Source organism: Triticum urartu, chromosome 6A (genome assembly GCF_056163025.1).
Source record: "Triticum urartu cultivar PI428250 chromosome 6A, HENAU_Tu73, whole genome shotgun sequence".
NCBI classification, from domain to species: domain Eukaryota; kingdom Viridiplantae; phylum Streptophyta; class Magnoliopsida; order Poales; family Poaceae; genus Triticum; species Triticum urartu.
This window is the reverse complement of record NC_141878.1, coordinates 444,803,142-444,826,540: the sequence shown is the minus strand read 5'-3', so window position 1 is coordinate 444,826,540 and position 23,399 is coordinate 444,803,142. Positions and strand designations below refer to the sequence as shown.

At 47.5% G+C, this 23,399-nt stretch overlaps 2 protein-coding genes across 2 annotated transcripts; both read right to left on the bottom strand.

The window, feature by feature from the left end:
• Positions 1-9,765: 9,765 nt before the first annotated feature.
• LOC147965619 (uncharacterized) lies at positions 9,766-12,229 on the bottom strand. Its single transcript, XM_087528288.1, has 2 exons — positions 10,466-12,229; positions 9,766-10,160 (listed from the first exon to the last, which is right to left on the bottom strand). The coding sequence occupies exons 1-2, from the start codon at positions 11,541-11,543 to the stop codon at positions 10,117-10,119; spliced, it is 1,122 nt and encodes a 373-aa protein (XP_087384414.1). The 5' UTR covers positions 11,544-12,229; the 3' UTR covers positions 9,766-10,116.
• Positions 12,230-14,400: 2,171 nt separating this feature from the next.
• On the bottom strand, positions 14,401-17,187 carry LOC125513950 (putative kinase-like protein TMKL1). The gene is made up of 2 exons (XM_048679185.2): positions 16,081-17,187; positions 14,401-15,319 (listed from the first exon to the last, which is right to left on the bottom strand). The coding sequence occupies exons 1-2, from the start codon at positions 16,730-16,732 to the stop codon at positions 14,733-14,735; spliced, it is 1,239 nt and encodes a 412-aa protein (XP_048535142.1). The 5' UTR covers positions 16,733-17,187; the 3' UTR covers positions 14,401-14,732.
• Between the last annotated feature and the right edge of the window lie 6,212 nt (positions 17,188-23,399).

Below are 23,399 nucleotides of genomic sequence, written 5' to 3'. Positions count from 1 at the left end.
CAACGTCTCAGCATACAGTATGTTCAAACCACTGCCACCATCCATCAAGACTTTGGTCAGTCGAGTGCCTTCAACAACTGGGTCGACCACCAAAGCTTGCCTCCCAGGGATGGCAATGTGCGTTGGGTGATCGGACTGGTCGAATGTGATGGCAGTCTGAGACCACTTCAGATAACTGGGTGTCGCCGGAGCAACCATATTCACCTCACGGTTGATAACTTTCAGTCGACTTTTGCTTTCAACATCAGCAAAAATCATCAAGGTGGAATTGACCTGGGGGTATCCATCATCACTGTCTTCCTTGTCCTCAACTTTGTCCGGCTCCTTTTCCTTATCTTTGGGTTGTTTGCCCTGGAACTGCTGGATCAAGAGCCGACACTGTCGAGTGGTATGTTTTGGGTAAATGAGCTTACCCTCTTCATCTTTCTTGGTGTGGATGTGACATGGCAAATCCAACACATCATTTCCGTCTTGGTCTTTAACTTTCTTGGGGTTCCAAGGCCCTTTGGGTTTCCCCTTAAACTTTCCTTGAGTTACAGCCAAGGCTTCCCGAGGAGCAGCTGGCTTGGCTTTCCGCTTCTGTTTCCGATTGAAATTTCCTCCTCCGGTTTCCTGGGCGACTGACTTGTGCTTGCCACTCCGGAGTCGATCCTCATCTTCACCATTAGCGTACTTGGTGGCAATCTCCATCATCCGATTCAGAGACATGTCTCTGGTTCAACCGAATTTCAGATTCAGTTCTATGTACTTGACGCCTTCTTTGAAGGCGCAGACTGCTTGGTGATCAGGCACATTCTCTACCGTGTGATGTAACGTGATCCACCTCTGGATGTAATCCCTCAAAGTTTCATTCGGCTTCTGCACGCAAGACCGCAGTTCCGTCAGCCCTGCCGGTCGCTTGCATGTTCCTTCAATGTGGTGACAAACACTCGGGCGAGATCTTCCCAAGTGTAAATGCTGCTGGGTGCTAACTGATTCAGCCACGCTCTGGCCGAGCCCTCCAACATGAGAGGCAGGTGCTTCATGGCCACTTCATCATTGCCACCGCCGATCTGGACAGCCACTCGGTAGTCTTCAAGCCAAGTCGGGCTTGGACTCACCAGTGAACTTACTGACTCCAGTCGCGAACCTGAAGTTGGGAGGAATCACAGCAGCCCTGATGGCTCTACTAAAGCACTCAGGCCCCGAAACATGTACTCTGCTGCTGGTAGGTGCATCTCTGTCGTGACCTTCTCGATGAGCTCTGTTCCTGTCGACCAAACCTTGAACGAGAATTGAACTCGCATCAAAGCCTGGTTCCCTGGGGTCGACTGGAATGCTTCGCCCAACACTATGAGGGCGCCTGTCATCCTGTTGTCGAGGCACATACGATCCACTCCTCAGGGGAGGGGTGGGCACTTGACGTCGATCGTCACGATCGAATCGGTGATCATACTGCTCACGGTTTCTGTACTGATCACGCCGGCCCCCACGTCCCTCACGCCTCGGGGGCGATCTTGGGCTATGAGCCGACTGGACTGTGTCTGCAGCAATGGATCTGCTATGAATCCTGTTCCGCGACTGAGAAACAGCGGAATTCTGGTCTCCTGCTGCCCGGAGTAACGCTCTGATCTGCAGCAAGCCTCTGCCAGCGTCTGACTCGGAAGGATGAATCGACTCTGCTATACGGGCTGCAGCTGCTAAATTCTGAATCGGAGTTCGATATACCTGCAGGGGCGGAAAGAGATGACGTTGACTGGATTATGGAACCCGTTGTCGCGCACGCTCGTCGAGTGCTCGCTGGAGGTTCTCCAGTCGAGTGCGCTCAGCCAAGTTTGCCAGGCACGCGTCCTCCAAGGCACGAGCCTTGGGGGTTTGTCCAACGATAGGAGTGTGCAGTGCATCCATGTTCCGGCGATGAAGTTCTTCTCTCTGCAGTGACGTGAGAGGCTCGGAGAGATATTCCTCATGGGGATGCGACAGGTCGCCTCCACCTGCGCCTCTGTCGGTGCGGGGAAAACCGGGAGGACTGCGCGGTCCATCGACCATCAGAACCTCCGCCGCCGGATCACTGTTGTCGCACTCGGATGCGGTCTCTGTGGAGCCAGTCGACAGGTCGAACAGGCCGTAGAGGGATTCGTCGAGCTCGATCGCCGCGACTTTAGGGGTGGCCGACTGGCATGCCACCGCGTGTCTCACCCACCGCTGCAGTCTCGACCAACCGGAGCGCTTGCGCCGGCGGGAAACAGGGAGGGAGGACAACACAGGGGCCGACCGATAATGGGTCGACGGTTGCCGCAAGAGGACGCCGCGAACGCATGCGCGAAAGTGCGTTGCCCCGCGGACAGGGAGTGCGTCGACGTCGAGCGGAGCCTCCTGAAGCCAAGCGGACTCGTCGGCGATGAACATGAGCGCGCCGAGACGGATCTCGCGGCCCTCCACCAAAACTCCACCAGAAACCATGATGATTTGGATCGGAAAAGATCGCAACTCCTCCAACAAATCGCTAAGACATCGCCCCACGGTGGGCGCCAACTGTCGTGGTTCTAAGTCTGACAGTAATGTAGGGGGGTAGGTATGGAGAGGTGAGATCTTAGCTATGGAGTAGTTGTAAGCACACGAGGTTTACGAGTTCAGGCCCTTCTCGGAGGAAGTAATAGCCCTACGTCTCGGAGCCCGGAGGCGGTCGACTGGATTATGTGTGTATGAATTACAGGGGTGCGCACCCTCTACACTGAGGAGGGGGTGGCTTATATAGAGTTATGCAGGGTTTTAAGTACATTAAGGTCGGGCGTTACTGGTAACGCCCCTAATAAAGTGCTATGATGACCATAAAAGCTACTTAATGACCGACCGTTAGCGTGCGGAGTGACTTTAGGTCTCCTGACCGTCGAGTGGTTGGATCTTGGTCGAGTGATTGCTTCTTGGTCGAGTGTCTTCGAGTCTGTCGAGTGGAACACCTCCAAGTCGATTGAAAGGTGATTTCTTCTAGAGATGTCCTTGGGTAGGGCAGTTAGGACAGGTCCATGACCCTACCCTAGGTACATAGCTTCATCAATTACCGAACCTACAATTTCGATGGAATACTTTGAAAGTTCTGGGGAGGAGAACAATGAAGTTCCTATTAGGAGCAAGAGACAGAGGACTGCAAAGTCCTTTGGTGATGATTTTCTTGTGTACCTCATAGATGACACTCCCAGTTCTATTTCAGAGGCCTATGCATCTGAAGATGCTGACTACTGGAAGGAAGCAGTTCGTAGCGAGATGGATTCCATCTTGGTGAATGAAACTTGGGAGATAACTGATCGTTCTTATGGGTGCAAACCTATAGGATGCAAATGGGTATTCAAGAAGAAACTTAGGCCTGATGGTACTATTGAAAAGTACAAGGCTCGGCTCGTGGCTAAGGGATATACCCAAAAGGAAGGTGAAGACTTCTTTGATACTTACTCACCTGTGGCTCGACTGACCACTATTCGAGTTCTACTTTCACTAGCTGCCTCACATGGTCTTCTCGTTCATCAAATGGATGTTAAGACTGCTTTCCTAAATGGAGAGTTGGACGAGGAAATCTATATGGAACAACCAGATGGGTTTGTAGTAGATGGTCAGAAATGAAAAGTGTGCAAGTTGTTGAAGTCTTTATATGGACTCAAGCAAGCACCTAAACAGTGGCATGAGAAGTTTGAAAGAACTTTAACAGCCACAGGCTCTGTTGTAAATGAAGCTGACAAATGTGTGTACTATCGCCATGGTGGGGGCGAGGGAGTTATCCTTTGCTTGTATGTTGACGACATACTGATTTTTGGAACAAATCTGAATGTTATTAAGGAGGTCAAGAATTTTCTATCTCGCAGTTTTGAGATGAAGGATTTAGGAGTGGCTGATGTCATTCTGAACATTAAGTTGTTGGGAGACGATGATGGTGGGATTACATTGCTTCAATCTCACTATGTGGAAAAGATCTTGAGTCGCTTTGGCTATAGTGACTGCAAGCCCTCTCCAACACCTTATGATGCAAGTGTGTTACTTCGGAAGAATCGAAAAATTGCTAGAGACCAATTGAAGTATTCTCAGATTATTGGCTCGCTTATGTACTTAGCCAGTGCTACAAGACCTGACATCTTTTTCGCTGTTAACAAACTGAGTCGGTTTGTCTCAAAACCAGGAGATGTGCATTGAAAAGCTCTAGAAAGAGTTTTGCATTATTTGAAAGGCACTGCGAATTATGGAATTCACTACACCGGGCACCCAAAGGTGCTTGAAGGATATAGTGACTCAAACTGGATCTCAGATGCTGATGAGATAAAGGCCACAAGCGGTTATGTATTCACTCATGGAGGTGGCGCTGTTTCTTGGAAGTCTTGCAAGCAAACCATCTTAACGAGGTCAACAATGGAAGCAGAACTCACAACACTAGATACAGCTACGGTCGAAGCAGATTGGCTTCGCCGGCTCTTGAATGACTTCCCGGTTGTTGAGAAACCTGTACCGGGTATCCTTATGAACTGCGACAATCAAACTGTGATCACGAAAGTGAGCAGCTCAAAGGATAATATGAAGCCATCAAGACATGTTCAGAGAAGATTAAAGTCTGTCAGGAAAATGAAAAACTCCGGAGTTATTGCATTGGATTATATCCAAACGTCTAAAAATATGGCAGATCCTTTTACTAAGGGTCTATCACGTAATGTGATAGATAATGCATCGAAAGAGATGGGTATGAGACCCACAATATGAGTTGTTCACAGTGGTAACCTATTCTTTGTGATCGGAGATCCCGTGAATTAGATGTGGAAGACAAGTTGTTGGTCAACTGAGAGGAGAGTATCCTTACTATTCACAATACCACTCCATGAAGATGCAATACTCTCCTAATCTGCATGGCAAGTTGATGTATATCTTAATGTGTTCTAAGTGGCTTATTTAAGCAGAGATGTTATCCTGCAGAACATCTTTCGAAGAACACACCTATATGAGTCTGATTGTCAAACATCGCAATCTATGAGAGTAGGGTTCTCTCTAGTAAACTCATGAAAGGTCACGGAGTATGACGCATAAGCTCCACCCGCGGGGAAGACCCATAGTAGCCACGTATCGGTCAAGGCTTTATGTGAAGCTAGATTCGCAAAAAACTTGCAGTTCAAAGCCCAGTCCACTGTTCAAGTTGCTTACTAGTGTAGCATAGAGTTCTAGGTGGAAGTTCAACTTAACAGTCTCCACTGCAGTACCGGTATATAAAACAATGTTTTGGAACCAAAGGCAAATTTCTGTGTGCCTCTGGGATCTGGTGGGGGATTGCTGGAATTTAGTCTATTTTGGGCAGCCCAATAACTATTTCAGAAATTCCTAATAAATCCTAGAGGCCCACTTAGCCAATTTGTGCAAGGCAAGGGATACTACTAAAGTTTAGTCCCACATTGCTAGTTTAGTGGGAGTTGGACCTCCTTATAAGGGAGGTTCTTTCCCCACTTGTACGAGCATGAGAACAAGAGAGATATCCACGCGCGCTCCTCCTCCATCGCCCGCCTCGCCACGCCACGCCACGCCTCGTCACGACGCGACGCGGGGAGGGAATGAGCCGAGCCGATATCTAAATTTTTGCCACACACTACGGGTATACGAAAGGTCACACGGAAGCTGAAAAGATTTTTGCGAAAGTGGAGTTCGAATGCGAACGGTGCAGCCCTTCGGCTGCTGGCTGTTCGTTTCGCCTCCCGTCGCTGCCCTCTCGCCTCCTTCTCTTGCGCCTATAAAAGGGATGTCTCTCCTCCCAGAGAGACGCACCAGAACTACTCCTTTCCTCGCCATCGGTTCCATCTCTGAGCTGCTGCTGTCTTCCTCATCCCGGCTTGCGGCGTGCACCGCATGTCGGGACAGTAGGCCTCCGAGACCGCACCTTTTGAGTCCTGTACGGGAGAAGGGTGATAAGGTTTTTGGGGAGCGCTCTACGCGACTACTGGCCTCCCGTAGCTACCCTCTCGCCTCCTTCTCTTGCGCCTATAAAAGGGAGGTCGCTCCTCCCAGAGAGACGCACCAGAACTACTCCTTTCCTCGCCATCGGTTCCATTTCTGAGCTGTTGCTGTCTTCCTCATCCCGGCTTGCGGCGTGCACCGCATGTCGGGACAGTAGGCCTCCGAGACCGCACCTTTTGAGTCCTGTACGGGAAAAGGGTGATAAGGTTTTTGGGGAACGCTCTGCGCGACTACTGGCTTCTTCATCACGGACTCCGACGACTACTTCCCCAACGACGACTTCTTTCCCGACGTCGACTACCTCAGCAACAACATGGCTGGAGAGGATGTCGACCCCAAGTCCAGTGCTTCTGCTGCTGCTGTCCCGTATGTGTTCTTCTTCTTTCTGTCAGATGTCCTGCCACAGTTTCTCGTACTAGTACTTGCCCTACATGTGTTAGGTTCTACTTCATATATGCAACATGATCTAGTGACTGTCCTAGATGTGTTCAGTTCAAGTTCATATATGCAAATGCTATTTACTTGTTCTCCGTCAGGTTGCATGACTTGCTTTATCGCGGCTATATTAGTCATGCTTTATCTAATATTTCTGTTAATAAAATCATTTGGTAAATTGCTCATATTTCCAACAGGTTGACTTGGAAATGTATCTGTAGTATTTCCAACAGGTTGACTTGGAAATGTATCTGTAGCATGTACGTGGATACTGCTCCTCTTCCTATTTTCCTCCATGGTTTCCACGTCCCATTATTTCTCCAAAGGCATCCATGATATTCTTTTGCACGTTGGTTAGAAAACAAACAAATCTTTTCTAGTTTTGTGCGTGCATGCACTTGCATGGTCTCCTTTAAACCAGCAACACTCTCACATTTAACATGCACTCTTTCTTTATGTATAACTGGCATAAATCCTGGACCACATAGAATACGCAAGGTTCCATCTTTTCCTTTGCTAAGATGTGTCATCACCTTCATAATTTGTTCATCCTTGTCTCGGTTAACTTTTCTTGTCACTCATGGATTTGTGAACTAGGGTTCATGAAGGAGAGGAGACACTGGGGAAAAATCTGGGGTCTTCTACCGATCCCCTTCTCACCTCCCTTCATTTATATTTTTGTTCTTTTAGAATGTAGTCCTCATGTCCTTACATAATTACAACTCACATCAACACTCTCCCTCAAGATGGGGTGAATATATCATACAGACCCATCTTGCTACAGAAAATAGAGAATGATTTCTCATGTAGACCTTTTGTAGGTATATCCGCTACTTGACTAGATGAACTTACATAAGGCATACATATTATCCCTCTATCCATTTTCTCTTTGATAAAGTGACGATCAATTTTCACATGTTTGGTTCTATCATGTTGCATTGGGTTATTTGCAATATCAATGGCGGCCTTGTTATCACAGTATAGCATCAGTGGTGATTCCTTGAACAACCCTAGTTCTGTCAGTAATATCTTTAACCATAATACCTCACATACACCATGTGCCATAGATCGAAACTCAGCCTCTGCTGTGGATCTAGCCACAACAGTTTGCTTCTTGCTGTGCCATGAAACTAAATTCCCACCAACGAAGGTACAGTACCCAGATGTTGATCGTCGATCATCCAGTGAGCCTGCCCAATCTGCATCAGTATAACACTCAACCTGGAGGTTTCCCTGATGACTGTACAGTAAACCCTTTCCAGGACACCCCTTCAAATAGCGTAGGATTCGAGTCACGGCATCCATATGATATGATCTTGGGTCATGCATGAATTGGCTCACTACACTAACAGCAAACGCAATATCTGGTCGAGTATGAGACAGGTAAATGAGCTTACCGACTAATCTTTGATAGCATTCACGGTCCACGGGTTTTCCTGAATCACTCATCAGGCAATGGTTTTGCTCGATTGGGGTTGCAGCTGGACGACACCCAAGCATACCTGCCTCTTGTAGTAGGTCTAGGACATATTTTCTTTGGGAAAGGAAAATACCTTTTGTTCCTCTAGATACTTCTATCCCAAGAAAATATCTCAAGTGTCCCAAATCCTTGACTTCAAATTCTCGCGCAAGATGATGTTTTAAGTGAACAATTTCCTCTTGGTCATCACCTGTGATAACAATGTCATCCACATATACAATGAGGACGACAACCTTGCTCATTCTGCGTTTGTAAAACATGGTGTGATCTGCATTGCTCTGAGTGTACCCAATTCTCAACATAACACGCCGAAACCTATCAAACCAGGCCCTCGGCGATTGTTTGAGCCCGTACAAGGAGCGACGTAAGCGAAGTACCTTTCTAGTAACATAGCCGGACTCGAACCCTGGTGGCATCTCCATATACACTTCTTCTTGAAGGTCACCATGAAGAAAGGCATTTTTTACATCCATCTGGTGAATGTTCCAGTTCAAGTTTGTTGCACATGATATGAGTGTTCTAACAGAATTCATTTTTGCTACAGGTGCAAATGTTTCCTCATGATCAATTCCATATGTTTGGGTATATCCCTTTGCCACAAGGCGAGCTTTATATCTATCCACTTTACCCTCCGGGGTATGCTTAATGTTGAAAACCCACTTGCAACCTACAGGTTGTTTACCTGGTGGTAGATCCACAAGCTCCCAGGTTTTGTTCTTTTCCAAAGCTCGCATCTCTTCAAGCATTGCTTCCCTCCACTTTGGATCCTCCTTGGCTATGTCGAAGTTAGTAGGTATGGATGTGGAATATAGAGATGTAATGAAGCTCTGAAAGGATGGGCTACAATGTTTGTAGGAGATGAAATTGGCTATGTTGTGTTTATAACCAACATCGTAGTCTTTTAGGTGTGGAGGAAGATTTGAGGTTCTAGTTGGTTTTCTCAAGGCAATGGGTAAATTACCTCGCGGAACAGATGTCGACAATTGGTTATCACTCTCACCCATGGTGCTAGTAGGAGCAATAGGACTAGGAGAGTGATCATCGGTGCCTGGGTCATCATGTGCTGAGTGATCAACATTCTATGAAGGTGATAATGAATCTCCTGTTGCATCTTGCATGTCTCCATGACCAGAATTGTTACTCTCCTCATGATTTATCTCATCCCCATGTCCAGGAATATTATTATCAAGAGCAGAAGCATCTGGAGTAGGGACAAGTATTGATCCAATAAGGGTGCCTCCACCACTGCTCTCCCCCTCTTGTCCTACTTCAGGTGGGGATAGAGCAATGCCAGTGTCATTGGCTGATCCAAGATAATAAGGTTCATGTTCACGAAAGGTCACATCCATACTCACAAAGAATCGACGTTCAGAGGGACACCAACACCTATAGCCCTTTTGAGAAGGAGAATAGCCCACAAAGACACATTTGATGCCACGAGGATCTAATTTCCCAACAGAATTTCGATAATCATGCACAAAAGAAACACAACCAAATACCTTTGGAGGTACCACAAAATCATTTGTGTTCAAAAGACACGCAGCTGGAGTCTTAAACTCAAGAGTGCGTAGAGGCATACGATTTATTAAATATGTTGCTGTTTTTATTGCCTCCCCCAAAGAAACTTAGGGACATTCATGGTGAACATGAGTGAACGAGCAACTTCAAGTAAATGCCTATTCTTATGTTCTGCAACACCATTCTGTTCTGGTGTATTGACGCATGTAGTTTGATGTTCAATGCCATGTGATGCAAGGAACTGTCCAAACTCCATGTTAACATATTCAGTACCGTTGTCAGAACGTAAGGTTTTTATAGTTGTTCCAAACTGGTTTTGAATGAGAGCACACAAATCTTTGAAAACAGGGAACACATCACTTTTATGCTTCAAAAGGTAAAGCCAAGTGTAACGACTAAATCCATCAATGAAAGTCACAAACCACCGATGTCCAGAAACAGAATAAACCTCACAGGGCCCCCAAACATCAGAATGTATTACTTCAAATGATTTATGACTTCGCAAACCCCTGCTAGGATAGGTACCCCTTGTATATTTTGCTAATTCACATGCGTCGCATACAAGGGATTCTATAGAACACAAGTTAAAGAGAGAGGGATAAATACGTGACATGGCAGCAAAAGAGAGGTGTCCCAATCTTCGGTGATGAAGTAACAATTCTTGAGTAGGAGACATGCAGGTTGCAAGAGCAATTTCATCTCCCCCTTCATCAAGATAGTAGAGTCCCTCATGCATGGTCCCAGTCCCGAGAACTCTCCCTGTCCCAAGCTTCTGAAAAGCACAACAGGTAGGATCAAACCAACATCTACACTTGAGAGCACTAGTGATGGAGCTAACTGATAATAGGCTGATAGGAAATTTAGGAACATGCAGAACTGGGGATAAGGACAATGTCTTGGTACACTGGACAGTTCCACGTCCTGTAATAGGTGCCATGGAACCATCAGCAACACGAACTTTGTCCTTACCAGAGGTAGGTGTGTAGGAAGTAAACAAGTTTGAGGCACCTGTCATGTGGTTAGTAGCTCCAGTATCAATTATCCATGATTTTGACTGGGCTTGGTGGGATTCCATACCTTGGGTGATGGCATTAAAGCTAGAATCAACTTTGGAGGAACCTTGGGACGAAGATGAGCCTTCAGAGAATTTGAGCTTGGATTTGAAATCCTCAAGAGCTTGCATATCTACCACAGGTAGTTCCCTTGCAGATGCATTGTAATTAGCTTGTCTTTTGTTTGAACCCCGAGCTCCCCCTAGCTGAGATCTCCCTTTATCCCACCAAGGTGGATAACCATGCAACTCAAAACACTCATCCTTGGTGTGTCCTTTTCTCTTGCAATGGTCACAAAGCAATTTGCTTTTATCCACCTTACCAAAGGAATTTGTAGCACGGCGAGGTTGTATGGATAATGCAGCACGAGCATCTGCACGCTCCTGACCATCCTCCTTCGGTTGTGCCAAACGAGTCTCCTCCTCAATCATGCTAGAAATAATATCATCAAGACTAGGCCACTCAGGCATTGCAAATATCAATTGACGACGGAGGTTTAGTTCCTGGTCTAGGCCATCAAGAAAGAGCTTGCTCACAAACGACTCAAACCACACATGATGAATTACCAAGTCATCCTTGTCAACAGGTTCAAAAGGGTGATGATAATGTAAGTTTCTATATAATTTTTTTACTTCACCTGGATACTCTGTTACAGATCTTGAGCGCTGCTTCAAATTAGTTAACTCATGCATGATATGGGTGGCTTGCATTTTATTTGTTTTCCCTGCAAATTGTTTCTTCAAAGATGACCAGACCTCACAAACAGTGTCCATGCCTTCCACTTGTTCTCTTATTTTTGGTTCCATACTTCCCAACAGGCATACTAGTACTTTATCATTGATTTGTTTCCTGCCCGCACCGCCTTTCTCCAAACTTTCTTCACTCCCAACAAGTAAATAATCATACTCATTGGCGCTCAAAATCAATTTGGCATGGCGTGCCCAACTGATGTAGTCACCAGGTCCTGATAGTCTGACTGGATTTGGCTCAAGTGTCTGCTTAACTGGCTCAGCAGCCTGCTGGTGCTTAAGCACTTTGCTAAATATTTCATACATCTTATCAACACTAGAATCCCCTGTCTTTTCTGTACTTGGATCTCCCATGGTTCAGTGAGCAAGAATATATTCCAACACTAGTACTTGGTTCTTCTTATCAAATACGTGCAGCACAAAGAGGAACCAACTAGTACAGCTCAACAATGTGCCAAAGAGTACGGCAATTACTTCAGATTGCAACACTAGCAAATAGTATTATTTAATCCGGCCAGCTGACCACCAAAGCAGCTCCAGGCAACACTGATTCTTCTTCTAAAGCAATTAAAAACACAGAAGCTCAAGGAGTCCGAGAGTCAAGTTGGGGACGAACTAGACCTGCTCACGGCGCCGGATGGCAGGAGAGAAAAAATTAGCTTGTAGCGCGGGAGGGAGTCTAGACGCCCAGGCTCTATTCAATTCAACTGGTAGCTGCAGGAGCCTCCCCGATTGTACTTGATTCAGGCAGAATCGAGGTCGCTTCCCGACACCTACAACAAAGCCAGCAGCAGAAGCACCTCCAACAATAGGAGCGACACAGCACCGCACCGCACCGACGACCAAAATCAATCGAAATCACAGGAGAACCACACAGGATTCGTCCCGCCCTGATACCATCTTGTCACTCATGGATTTGTGAACTAGGGTTCATGAAGGAGAGGAGACATTGGGGAAAAATCTGGGGTCTTCTACCGATCCCCTTCTCACCTCCCTTCATTTAGATTTTTGTTCTTTTACAATGTAGTCCTCATGTCCTTACATAATTACAACTCGCATCAACAACTTTCTTTCCGACATCCGCCTCATCCACATGCATTGTCGCTGCCTCATTCGTCCGAAGTTGCCTGCAACCGCTTGTCATCATTGACCGACGTACTCACCATGACTTGTGTACTAGTCATGTTTGCAGTAGGGCATGCCACATCAACGGTTGTTTCTACTGCTTCGGCGAAGTCCTTTCTCCTTTTCTTTTCTCTTTCTTTTTCATTTGACCTAGGCATAGTTTTGATTTTGTGATGAATATCTTTGTGTGTGTATTGGTTGTGTGCATCCTAGTCGTGTAGTGGCTGGCTGTGTGCTCGTTGTATTTTGTACATCTGCTTGTGTTTCAATATGAATTAATGAAAAATACTCTATCAAAACAAATACCGCTGTTCAAGGTTGAAAAAGCAAGGATCTCAGCCGAGCTTGCTCGTTCATTAAAAAAAACTTAACTTGCAAGTCGGCAATACCGCAGCAAAAGCTTTGGGTCGCGATGCCATATTGCATTCGGCCGGCGACGGCCAAGGCCAACCCGTTTCCCCCGGCCCCAGCAAAGGAACGAATGAAGCCGCACGGAAGAGCGATGATTGCAGCGCCGCAGTGCAACCCAACATAAATAAACCCCGGCACCGGCAGTGGTACCTGCTGCTTTCACTTGATTTAACTCCGGTACGGTACCATTCACATTCAGTGACAAGCATCAACTCTCGCAATGAGTAGACAGCGCAGCAGCGAATCGCGAGCGGCAGTAGCCAAATCACATCTTATCAGAGCCTTATCTCACCCAGTAGTAGCACCCACAGCCAACTCCCTACCACATGACGCCCACATGCCTGCGCCTGCGTGCGACGCATCTATCATCCGGCCACGCAGCCCCCTGCGCTCGGCGCCGTGCACGCGCACCCAATCCGCGTGGTACCGCCCCGACGCCCTACCACTCCTACTCCGCCGCGCCAGCCACGCGCAACCACCGCCACCACCAATCCACCATCATCTCCTCTCCCCAGCCATCGCCGTCGCGGCCCGGCACGTACGTACACCGGGTACATGTCGACGCATAGGTAGGTACGGTGACCCGCCTCCCACCGACCCCGATCGCTTCGCCGTGTGCGGCTTAGCTTACCAAGTTAAACACGGTGCACGCCGCATGCCCACAAGACGCTACACGACGGGCGGCGCGCACAACTGTAGTAGCCGCGAATGGACGGGCGAGGACCACGGCGCACGGCCATGGCATCGGCGTCGGCGTCGGCAACGGGCCAGAGGCAGTAAAAACGCGTCGACAGTACACATCGTAAGATTTGTGACCAAGGGACATGTGCATTAGCAAATTGATGATACGGCACGGCGAGCGCAGGCGTCCGTGCACCGGACCGGACCGGCCGGCCGGCCTGAGCGCGCGCAGGGGCATTTGATCTACGCCACGGCCTACGGACGTATGTACGTGCCGACAAGATCTACCATTAGGGGGCCGCGGAGTTGGAGGACGACGAGAGGCGGTCCCGGCTTGGAGGCTTGGAGGCTTGCTCCAAGTTTTCTCGGTGGGTTCGTTGGCGCTTCACGTGCTGCCGCTTTCCCTGCGCTGCGAGAGAGACGCCGCGGCTAACCGGTGGCACAAATCAAGGCCTCACCCACCTGATAATCACTCGGCCAGCGGAGGCCATGACACATGCCTTTCATGTTTCGTCTCATTACGATAATTCAGGGACAAGGAGACTCGAGATGATCAGTAAGTTTTTCCGGCGTCAAGCCGAAGATTTTTTTGGTAAGCTTATAAGCTAGCACAGGATGATCATTTGTTGACGTGGGATAGTGAATAGGCGATTCATTTGGAGGTTACGAAATAAATCAGCAGACTGTAGGCCCGTGTGTTACGCACGCTACGCTTTTGGTGTCGGCGAAAGAGAAGGTGGTGGATGGTGACCTGTTTTTGAGGCCATGCCGCTGAGCAATCTAGCTACAACCAAAAGTTCCGAATCTTAATTTCTTACTATTTCGGAATCTAGCCACTGTCAAGGACAGCATGACTGTGCAGAGACCGAAATCAGGCAACCGCTGGGCATAATTCCCTTGGAGAGAATCACTCCCTGCCGGCCCTTGTCAGTGCGTACAAGTAGAACAACCGCACATGCACCGGGAACATCACAAGCTGCACAGCAAATGCTCCTACCAATCATATCTGATATAACACTCAGATCAGACCAAGGTTACATCGACATGGCGATTTTGATGCATGAACATGCAGCATACGCCTTCCCCACTCTTTCAACACTTTGTACATGGTCAGTTTCAAGCAAAGCACAAGAAAATAAATTACGTACAATGAGTATATTCTTGAGACGATGGCCTCCACTGCGCTTACACTCTGACTATACACATTCCATGATATCTGAACCGTGTGCCTCCATTCTCCAATTTTCCGTCCAGCAGAGGTTCAGTCGTTCCTTGAGCCTTGCCTCGTGCTACGTCTGAATGGTGAACCTACCCACATTTAGTTAATTATTTTGCTATCTCCTCAAGCCTTCTGAGTATCTCCTTGGTGTTGGGCCGGAGCGACGGCGAAGGGCTGCAGCACGCCGTGGCCAGCTCGAAGAACGCGTTCAGCTTCTTCTCGTTCCCCGACTTCCTGCTCTGCCTGACGAGGTCGGAGCTGAAGGCGTCGGAGATCTTCCTCTCGAGCACCAGGTTCTTGAACGACGCCGGCAGGAAGATGTCGCGGGAGCTGGGCGCGCGGTCGTCGTCGCCGGCGGGCTCCTTCTGCGCGAGCATCTCCAGCAGCACCACGCCCAGGCTGTACACGTCGCTCTCCCTGGTGGCGTCCCTCATCTTGACCAGCTCCGGCGCCTTGTACCCCTGCGCCGCCGACGCCTCCAGCATCTCGTGGGCGCCGCCGGTGTTGAGCAGGAGGTAGAGGCCGTAGTCCGAGATCCTGCACTCGTAGCTGGCGTCGAGGAGGATGTTGCTCGTCTTGAGGTTGCCGTGGATGATCGGCTTCTCCATCCCCGTGTGCAGGTGGTCGAGCCCCTTGGCGATGCACACGGAGAGCTTGCAGATCAGGCTCCATCTCTGCGAGTCGGCGATCCCCTCTGTGAAAATGGCAGCACACAGGCAGACTATCATCAGCTACCATCACAACAAATGCCAATATTATGAATGCATGGTTTTGGCTTGAAAAGACTGCACATGTGTGCATGTGCCTTCAATTAAGGCACAACAATGACTATGTTCACTACTGTTTGACAGACGACTATACAGCACTAACCACTGTTTTAACTGAGCAACACACTGGAATGATTGTATGCCCCAACGATCACGATTGTGAAGGGTGATCTAATGACCTTATGTAACATTAATGGCCAGGACCATTGCTTCAGGACAGTGTCATGTGAGGTCTCAGGCTAACAACCAAAGCAGAGAAATGTTTCCTGCCTGGCCGCAGTAGGCAATAATAATAAGAACCAGCGAACATGAACTGGAAATAAGAAATGGACTCTGTACCATAACCAAACTGTGTAACACATTCCACATTGCCTCAAAAGTTGATACTGATTATCGAAAAAGAAAGTTGAAACTGATGGCCCAAATGATTTTTGTTTAGTGAAAGCTGCTGATCTGCCTTTTTGGAGTCTTCGAACTCGCTTCGCAACCACGCCATGCTTTTCCCTTTGTGACGAAATGTAATTGTATAATGTTTCATGTGTGATCTCGTCGCAACAAATAGAATAAGAAAAAGTTTCATTTGCGGTGTGGGCTCATGTGCACTTTTGACGTAGCAAAATTGTGCATTTGTACGAATCAGGATGAACATGTCGACCAAAGCAAGAGTGAGTGATGCGCATGCACTGACCTTGCAAGAATCGGTGGAGCGAGCCGGCGGCGTAGAAGGGGTGCACGAGCAGCTTCTCGCCCCTGGGCCCGACGTACACGGCGCGGAGCGGCACGAGGTTCGGGTGGCTGACGGCGCCGATCCGGCGCGCGGCGGCGGCGGCCTCGTCGGCGCCCACGGCGCACGCGGGGCGCACGAACCGGAGCAGCACGGCCGTCTCCCCGGAGCGCATGGCGGCGCGGTAGAGCGTGCTGTGCGACGACTTGGCCACCACCTCCCCGGGCGCCTCGAGGATGGCGGCCACCGACAGGCCCTCGCCGCCGGGGAACCTGACGAGCGCGTCGGCGCCGCCGTACCCGCCGCCGTGGCCGTGCGGGCCGCCGACCCCGAGGCGGTCGGCGATGGGGCCGAGGTAGGGCTGCAGCGCGCCGAGGCGGTCGGCGATGGGCGCGAAGTATGGCAGCAGGGTGGTCCGGGTGGCATTGCCGCGGCGGCGGAGGCAGTCCGGGACGCGGAAGGGCAGGCGGTCGAGGCGCAGGCCGCGGAGGCGCGGGCGGAGGTAGCGGTAGAGCAGGTAGGCGAGGAGCACGGCGAGGATGGGGAGCAGGATGGAGTTGGTCCGCCCCTTGTGCACCGGCTCGTCCGAGGCCCCGTCCGCCGCCGCCGGCTCCATGTACGTACGCCGGTTCTTGGAATGAACGGAAAGGCGAAAGCAGTGGTGGTGGGGCTCGTGGCTCGGCTCGCCCAGGATTCGAGGCAAAGCCCCTCGCTTTGGCGTGCGCTTTGCTCGGTTGGCTTGGGCTCGGGGTGGTGGAGCCGTGGAGGAAACTGCCGGGAGGAGGAGGAGGAGGGGGGTGGCTTGAGATTCCTATCGTGTGGAGGTTTTTATCATCATCGACCAACCAGTGAGCAGTGTGGGAGAGTGAGGGCTTCCAGTCCAGTGAGTCCAGCCTCCGTCGCCTTTGGCCTTTTTTCTGTTGGAGATTAGCGTTAAAGTGGGGGAGTTGGTAGGTAGAGGACCGACCCTAGCGGTGTGGTGTGCTGTGCATGGCCATTTCCTCCGTTGAGAATCGGTGAGCACAGTGGCAGCGGCAGTTGGGAGGGGTAGGAGTAGGAGTAGGAGGGTCGCCGGGACCCTGGCTGGCCTGGACTGGAAGGTGCCCTATTACTATCGCGGCAGGGTTGGCCTGGAACAGTGGAGCTGTGGTGCAAACGGGACATGCAGATGGACGGCGAGCGCCGAGGGACCGGCCCCGACGATCGTTCGGTGGCTGCTCTCTGGCCGGCTTGCGCCGGATGAAAGTGCTGCTGTCTGTGCTTGGCACAGTTGTATTCGGTGGCGGGTAATTTTCACTTCTGCCTTTTGAGCTCTGGTGATGGCAATTTTTAGCTGTATGGCTGCTTTGGATTCAAAGCTGAGCCCGAGCTCATCTGCTACAGCGTGCACAGTAAATTAAAAAGAAAGTCAAATCATATGATTTTGTTTGCGGTAAATATCATGTAATTTGCTAGGAGCTTGCAAAAGTTTGGTGCCGAGGTGACTTCAGGAGGAGCTCCGTAAAGACAAAACACAAAATCAGAACTCCAAAATGGCCGAAGCTGCTCGAGTTTTCCTAGCTCCGTTTTTGCCTTTTTTTATGGAGTCCCTCCCGAAGTCATCTTGGCATGAAAATTTGCAAGCTCATACGAAATTTCATCTTCTTTAGTGTAAAACTACATTTTTTTACTGAAAAGTTTACCTTTTGTTTCGAATTTAATGTTCCTAGGTGAACTCGGGCATAGAAACGTCGCTCGCCTTTGGAGTCTACCTACTGCTGCTTGAACGATGCTATGTCGGGCATCAATTTTCCTTTTCTCTCGCATGTCGACCATCCGAGTAAATACATCCGGACCGCGCTTTTGTCATTTAACGTGATCCTGCATCCAATGTCATTTTAACCCTAAATTACTGCATTGACCATTAGTATAGCCGACAATATGCCGACTCGACTAGAGTTGCTCTCAAACTTGGCGAGGCCACCAAAAATTCTCGTCGAGCGAGGACAAGCGGCGTCCAATTCAGAAACCTCCTGTCATCATATACAGATCTTAGCAAGAACCATGATTCATACGTCTACCAGCAAGCGATGGTCCAGAATTCCAGATAAATCTCCATCACGATTAATTTGGTTGTATGCGGGATGCGTCCCACAAATTTGGTGCTATGCGCATGCAAATTTGCTAGGAATGATTTACTCTCTTCATGTTCTCTACTATACTAGTACCAAGATGTTAAAGCATCTGCAATAGGACATGACAAATCCGGCCTTCTGTATGTCTGTGGACATGTTCAGACAGACCCACGGATAGTATCGAACAACCTCTCAAATGTCGTGCCTGTCAATCACAATCATGCATGGCTCTTAAATTAATGCAAATTCATGAACATCTATCTCACACGTAAATATTAAATGTTGATATCGAAAATACATAGTTTGAACATATAATTTATTTGAAGTGCACAATTCAAACATTAGCACTTTGTTTTCATTGTGTGTGCATCTGTTGATCGCAAAGATTCTCATAAGATTATATGCATCTTGTTGTTTCGGAATGTGAAATTGTTCTTCAGTGAAAGTGCAACTATTCTTAGGTGGTTTTGGTAATTCATAACAATATATAGCTCATTGAGCTAATGCTATTCCAAAATGATTATTTCATGAAAGTTCAATGATTGGCATGGCATGAATGTGAAAGTGGAACCCTCAAAATGCTAAGGACAAAGGATTGGCTCAAGCTCAAAAGCTCAAGACTCTTCATTTTATATTTTAGCGATCCAAGATCACATTGAGTCTTTAGGAAAAGCCAATACTATCAAGGAGGGATGAGGTGTTGCTTAATGAGCCTCTTGCTTCATGTGCTTAGTGATATGCTCCAAAACCCTCAACTACTTTCCCATATCCACATATGACCTAAACCCTAAGCCAAACTCGGTCCTACCGATTCTTCCTATCCGGCGCCACCGAGTTTCACTTGTCATTAGCCACTGCCAAACCCTAGCAATTCGGTTCTACCGATAATGATGTCGGTCTCACCGAGATGGGGTTGCAAACTCTCTGTTTCCCTTTCGTAACTTTTCGGTCTCACCGAAAGAGCGAATCGGTCCCACCGAGATTGCAATGTAAACTCAGTGTTTCCCCTTCGTAACTTTTCGGTCTCATCGAGTTCCACTCGGTCTCACCGAAAGAGCAAATCGGTCCCACCGAGTTTGCCTGACCAACTCTCTGGTTAGCTAATTACCAAATTTGGTCTCACCGAGTTTGTGTAATCGGTCTCACCGAGATTACGTTATGCCCAAACCCTAACCATATCGGTCCTACCGAGTTGCATGTCAGTCCCACCGAAAATCTCTAACGGTCACTAGGTTTACATTTTCGGTCCGACCGAGTTTATTGATTCGGTCCCACCGAGATTGGAAAACTGTGTAACGGTTGGATTTTGTGTGGAGGCTATATATACCCCTCCACCTCCTTCTCATTCGAAGAGAGAGCTATCAGAACACACACACCATTCCAACTCATATGTTCTGAGAGAGAACCACCTACTCATGTGTTGAGACCAAGACATTCCATTCCTACCATATGAATCTTGATCTCTAGCCTTCCCAAGTTGCTTTCCACTCAAATCTTCTTTCCACTAAATCCAAATCCTATGAGAGAGAGTTGAGTGTTGGGGAGACTATCATTTGAAGCACAAGAGCAAGGAGTTCATTACCTACACACCATTTGTTACTTCTTGGAGAGTGGTGTCTCCTAGATTGGCTAGGTGTCACTTGGGAGCCTCCGACAAGATTGTGGAGTTGAACCAAGGAGTTTGTAAGGGCAAGGAGATCGCCTACTTCGTGAAGATCTACCGCTAGTGAGGCAAGTCCTGTGTGGGCGATGGCCATGGTGGGATAGACAAGGTTGCTTCTTCGTGGACCCTTCGTGGGTGGAGCCCTGTGTGGACTCGCGCAACCGTTACCCTTGGGTGGAGCCCTGTGTGGACTCGCGCAACCGTTACCCTTCGTGGGTTGAAGTCTCCATCAACATGGATGTAGGATAGCACCACCTATCCGAACCATGGGAAAAACATCCGTGTCTCCAATTGTGTTTGAATTCTCCAAACCCTTCCCTTTACATTCTTGCAAGTTGCATGCTTTATTTTCCGCTGCCTATATACTCTTTGCATGCTTGCTTGAATTATGTGATGATTGCTTGACTTGTCCTAAATTAGCTAAAATCTGCCAAGAACTAAAATTGGGAAAAGGTTAAGTTTTTATTTTGTCAAGTAGTCTAATCACCCCCCTCTAGACATACTTTCGATCCTACAAGTGGTATCAGAGCTTTGGTCTCCATTTGCTTTGATCTCCATAGTTTTTTGTGGTCATAGCCTTGGTTTCACAACCTAGGAGAGTATGGCGTCTAGCGAGGGAAATTATCACCGTAGAGGTCCTTACTTTGATGGTACTAATTTTTCTAGTTGGAAGCATAAAATGAAAATGCATATTCTTGGACATAACCCCGCCGTTTGGGCTATTGTGTGTGTTGGTTTGCAAGGTGACTTCTTTGATGGGAGAGAACCGAACCGTGAAGCTACCGCGGATGAGTTGAAGATGTTGCAATACAATGCTCAAGCTTGTGATATTCTCTTCAACGGATTGTGCCCCGAAGAATTCAACAAAATCAGCCGTCTTAAGAATGCGAAGGAAATTTGGGACACTTTGATTGATATGCACGAAGGTACCGACTCCGTCAAGGAATCCAAGTTGGATGTGCTTCAAAGCCAACTTGACAAGTTCAAGATGAAGGGTGGTGAAGGTGTCGCTGAAATGTACTCTAGGCTTGCTCTCATCACAAATGAGATTGCTGGCTTAGGAAGTGAAGAGATGACCGACAAATTCATCATCAAGAAGATTATAAGAGCCTTGGATGGAAAATATGATACCGTGTGCACATTGATCCAAATGATGCCAAATTACAAAGATCTCAAGCCAACCGAGGTGATTGGAAGAATTGTTGCTCATGAGATGTCACTTAAGGATAAAGAGGAACTTCACAACAAATCAAGTGGTGCCTATAAAGCCTCATGTGAAGCCCCGACATCATCAAGTGAGAAACAAGACTTCAATGAAGAATTGAGCTTAATGGTGAAGAACTTCAACAAGTTCTACAAGAGTAGAAGCAAAGATAGAAGCTCCAAGTCAAGGTCCTACAATGACAAAAGATTTTCTAGTCGAGAGCGAAACTGCTACAATTGTGGAAGACCCGGACACTATTCCAATGAGTGTACGGCTCCCTACAAGAGAAGAGAAGATTCTCCAAAAAGAAGAAGCAAAGGATCACCACCAAGAGAGAGAAGGAGTAGAGATGATCGTTATGAACGAAGATACTCACGGAGAAGTAAGGATTAGGAAAGGAAGGAAAAATCATCAAGGAGCTACACAAGACGAAGACATCAAGCTCATGTTGGTGAATGGGTGTCCGGCTCCGACTCCGACAGCCACTCCGAGAGAAGTTATCACTCCGACTCCGAAGATACTAAAGATGAAGGTGTTGCCGGTCTAGCACTTGTGTCAACCAACTCCTACGACATATTTGACTCACCAAATGAAGGAATTGGAAGATGTTTCATGGCCAAAGGTCCTAAGGTAACACACCCCGAGTATGTTGATTTCAATAGTGATGAAGATGACTTGTTAGGTGATGATTTGCTTGGTGACAACTCTAGTGATGAATACTATGATGAAATGTCAATTAAACATGCTAATCAAGATAAAACGAATGACAATGATAAGGAGAAGATTGAGGCCCTAACTAAAGAACTAAACACTCTTAAGTTAGCTCATGAAACCATCTTCAAAGATCATCGAGAACTTTTAAGAGCTCATGAGAAATTACACTTTGAAAAGCTCAATCTTGAGCAAGAGCATGAATTCTTAAAAGCAATCAATGATGATCTCCACAAGAAAAGTTCTTCTTACATTGCCAAACGTTTACTCTTATCCACTTACATGCCTCAAGTCAAGTCTAACAAGAAAGATTCTTCCTCTAGTAGTAACAATGATCATGCTAAATCCAATATTGTTACTTCTAGTAGCTCTCTTGATTCCACTAATGATTCTCTTAGACAAGTTACACTTGAGCAAGAAAATAGTTTATTGAAGAGAATTATAGAGAAAGGAGTGTACAAAAGCCTTGCCGGGAGTAAGCAATTCGAGGAAATTGTGCGCAAGCAAGGAATGCACCGGAAGAATCAAGGTGTTGGTTTTGAGCGAAAGTTCAATGCCAATGGAGTTGAGTGAGAAGAAGATCAATACCCCAAGACAAAGTTTGTCCCTCAACAAGAGAAGTATACTTCTTTCAAGGGGACACAAGCTCAAGATGATCTTCCACCACAAGACTACAAGCAAAAAGGCAAGGACAAGCTTCAAGAGAAAATTGATGCATTTGAAGAAGCTCCAAAGACCTTAGTCAAGTGGATTCCCAAGACTACTTCAAGTTCCACTTCATCAAGTACGACTACAACTCCAAGGATTCCCATCAAGATGATGTGGATCCAAAAGAAGAAGAACTAGAGAGTTCTTGAGGGTGACTCCGCCAACATACTTCACTCTTATCATTTTGGCAAGAACAAGTGAAATCAACTTCCACATCTTGCACTAGTTCAAGGAGTCACAAACCCTCTTGTTGGTAAGACAAGGGACAAGGTAACCTAAAAGTTTTCATGGACATCATCTTTTGTGTGCATCACTCTATGTCTATGGATATCCTTATTTGTTCCTTGTGGGACTAACCCATGTAGGTGTTGTAAGTGCAATTCACTCAAATGGATAGCTCCAAGTGATCTACATCAACATTGAGCATCCACATCCTCAACATCTACATGAAGTCATCATCGACAAAACCCAAGGTTAGTTCATCCCTCTTAGGGGGGATATCACATCTAGGGGGAGCTTTACTCTAAGACTTGAGCTAAAGCAACTCTAAAGATGTGAACAAAACAATGCTTTATGTAAAAGTGGTAACCCCACTTGAGCTTAAACGATGAGTATGACCTATGATCAAGTGTTCTCACTTGACTCCTAAGTCAATATACTCATATATAGATGACCTTGTCATCGCAAATTGCTTGATAGATGCTAGAATTGGTTGTGCATGCCTTGCCACATATTTCATTTGCCATCTTATTATGTGAGCATGCTGGTTGCATATTTTACTCATTCGAGGACATCCACTTGTTGTTTTGATTGTTTGGTTTTATCTTCTTTTGCCAAGTGGATGGACAAGAATGCCTAAGAACCTCCTCTATCTATCTATGCT

What these genes read in the sequence shown, in the direction of transcription:
- LOC125513950 (XM_048679185.2), bottom strand. Translation starts at nt 16,732, where the DNA reads ATGGAGCCGGCGGCGGCGGACGGGGCCTCGGACGAGCCGGTGCACAAG. An exon ending in GCTCCACCGATTCTTGCAAG is followed by an intron (nt 15,320 to 16,080) that starts GTCAGTGCATGC and finishes CCATTTTCACAG; the next exon opens with AGGGGATCGCCGACTCGCAG.
- LOC147965619 (XM_087528288.1), bottom strand. Translation starts at nt 11,543, where the DNA reads ATGGGAGATCCAAGTACAGAAAAGACAGGGGATTCTAGTGTTGATAAG. An exon ending in CTTTAATGCCATCACCCAAG is followed by an intron (nt 10,161 to 10,465) that starts GTATGGAATCCC and finishes TGTGCTTTTCAG; the next exon opens with AAGCTTGGGACAGGGAGAGT.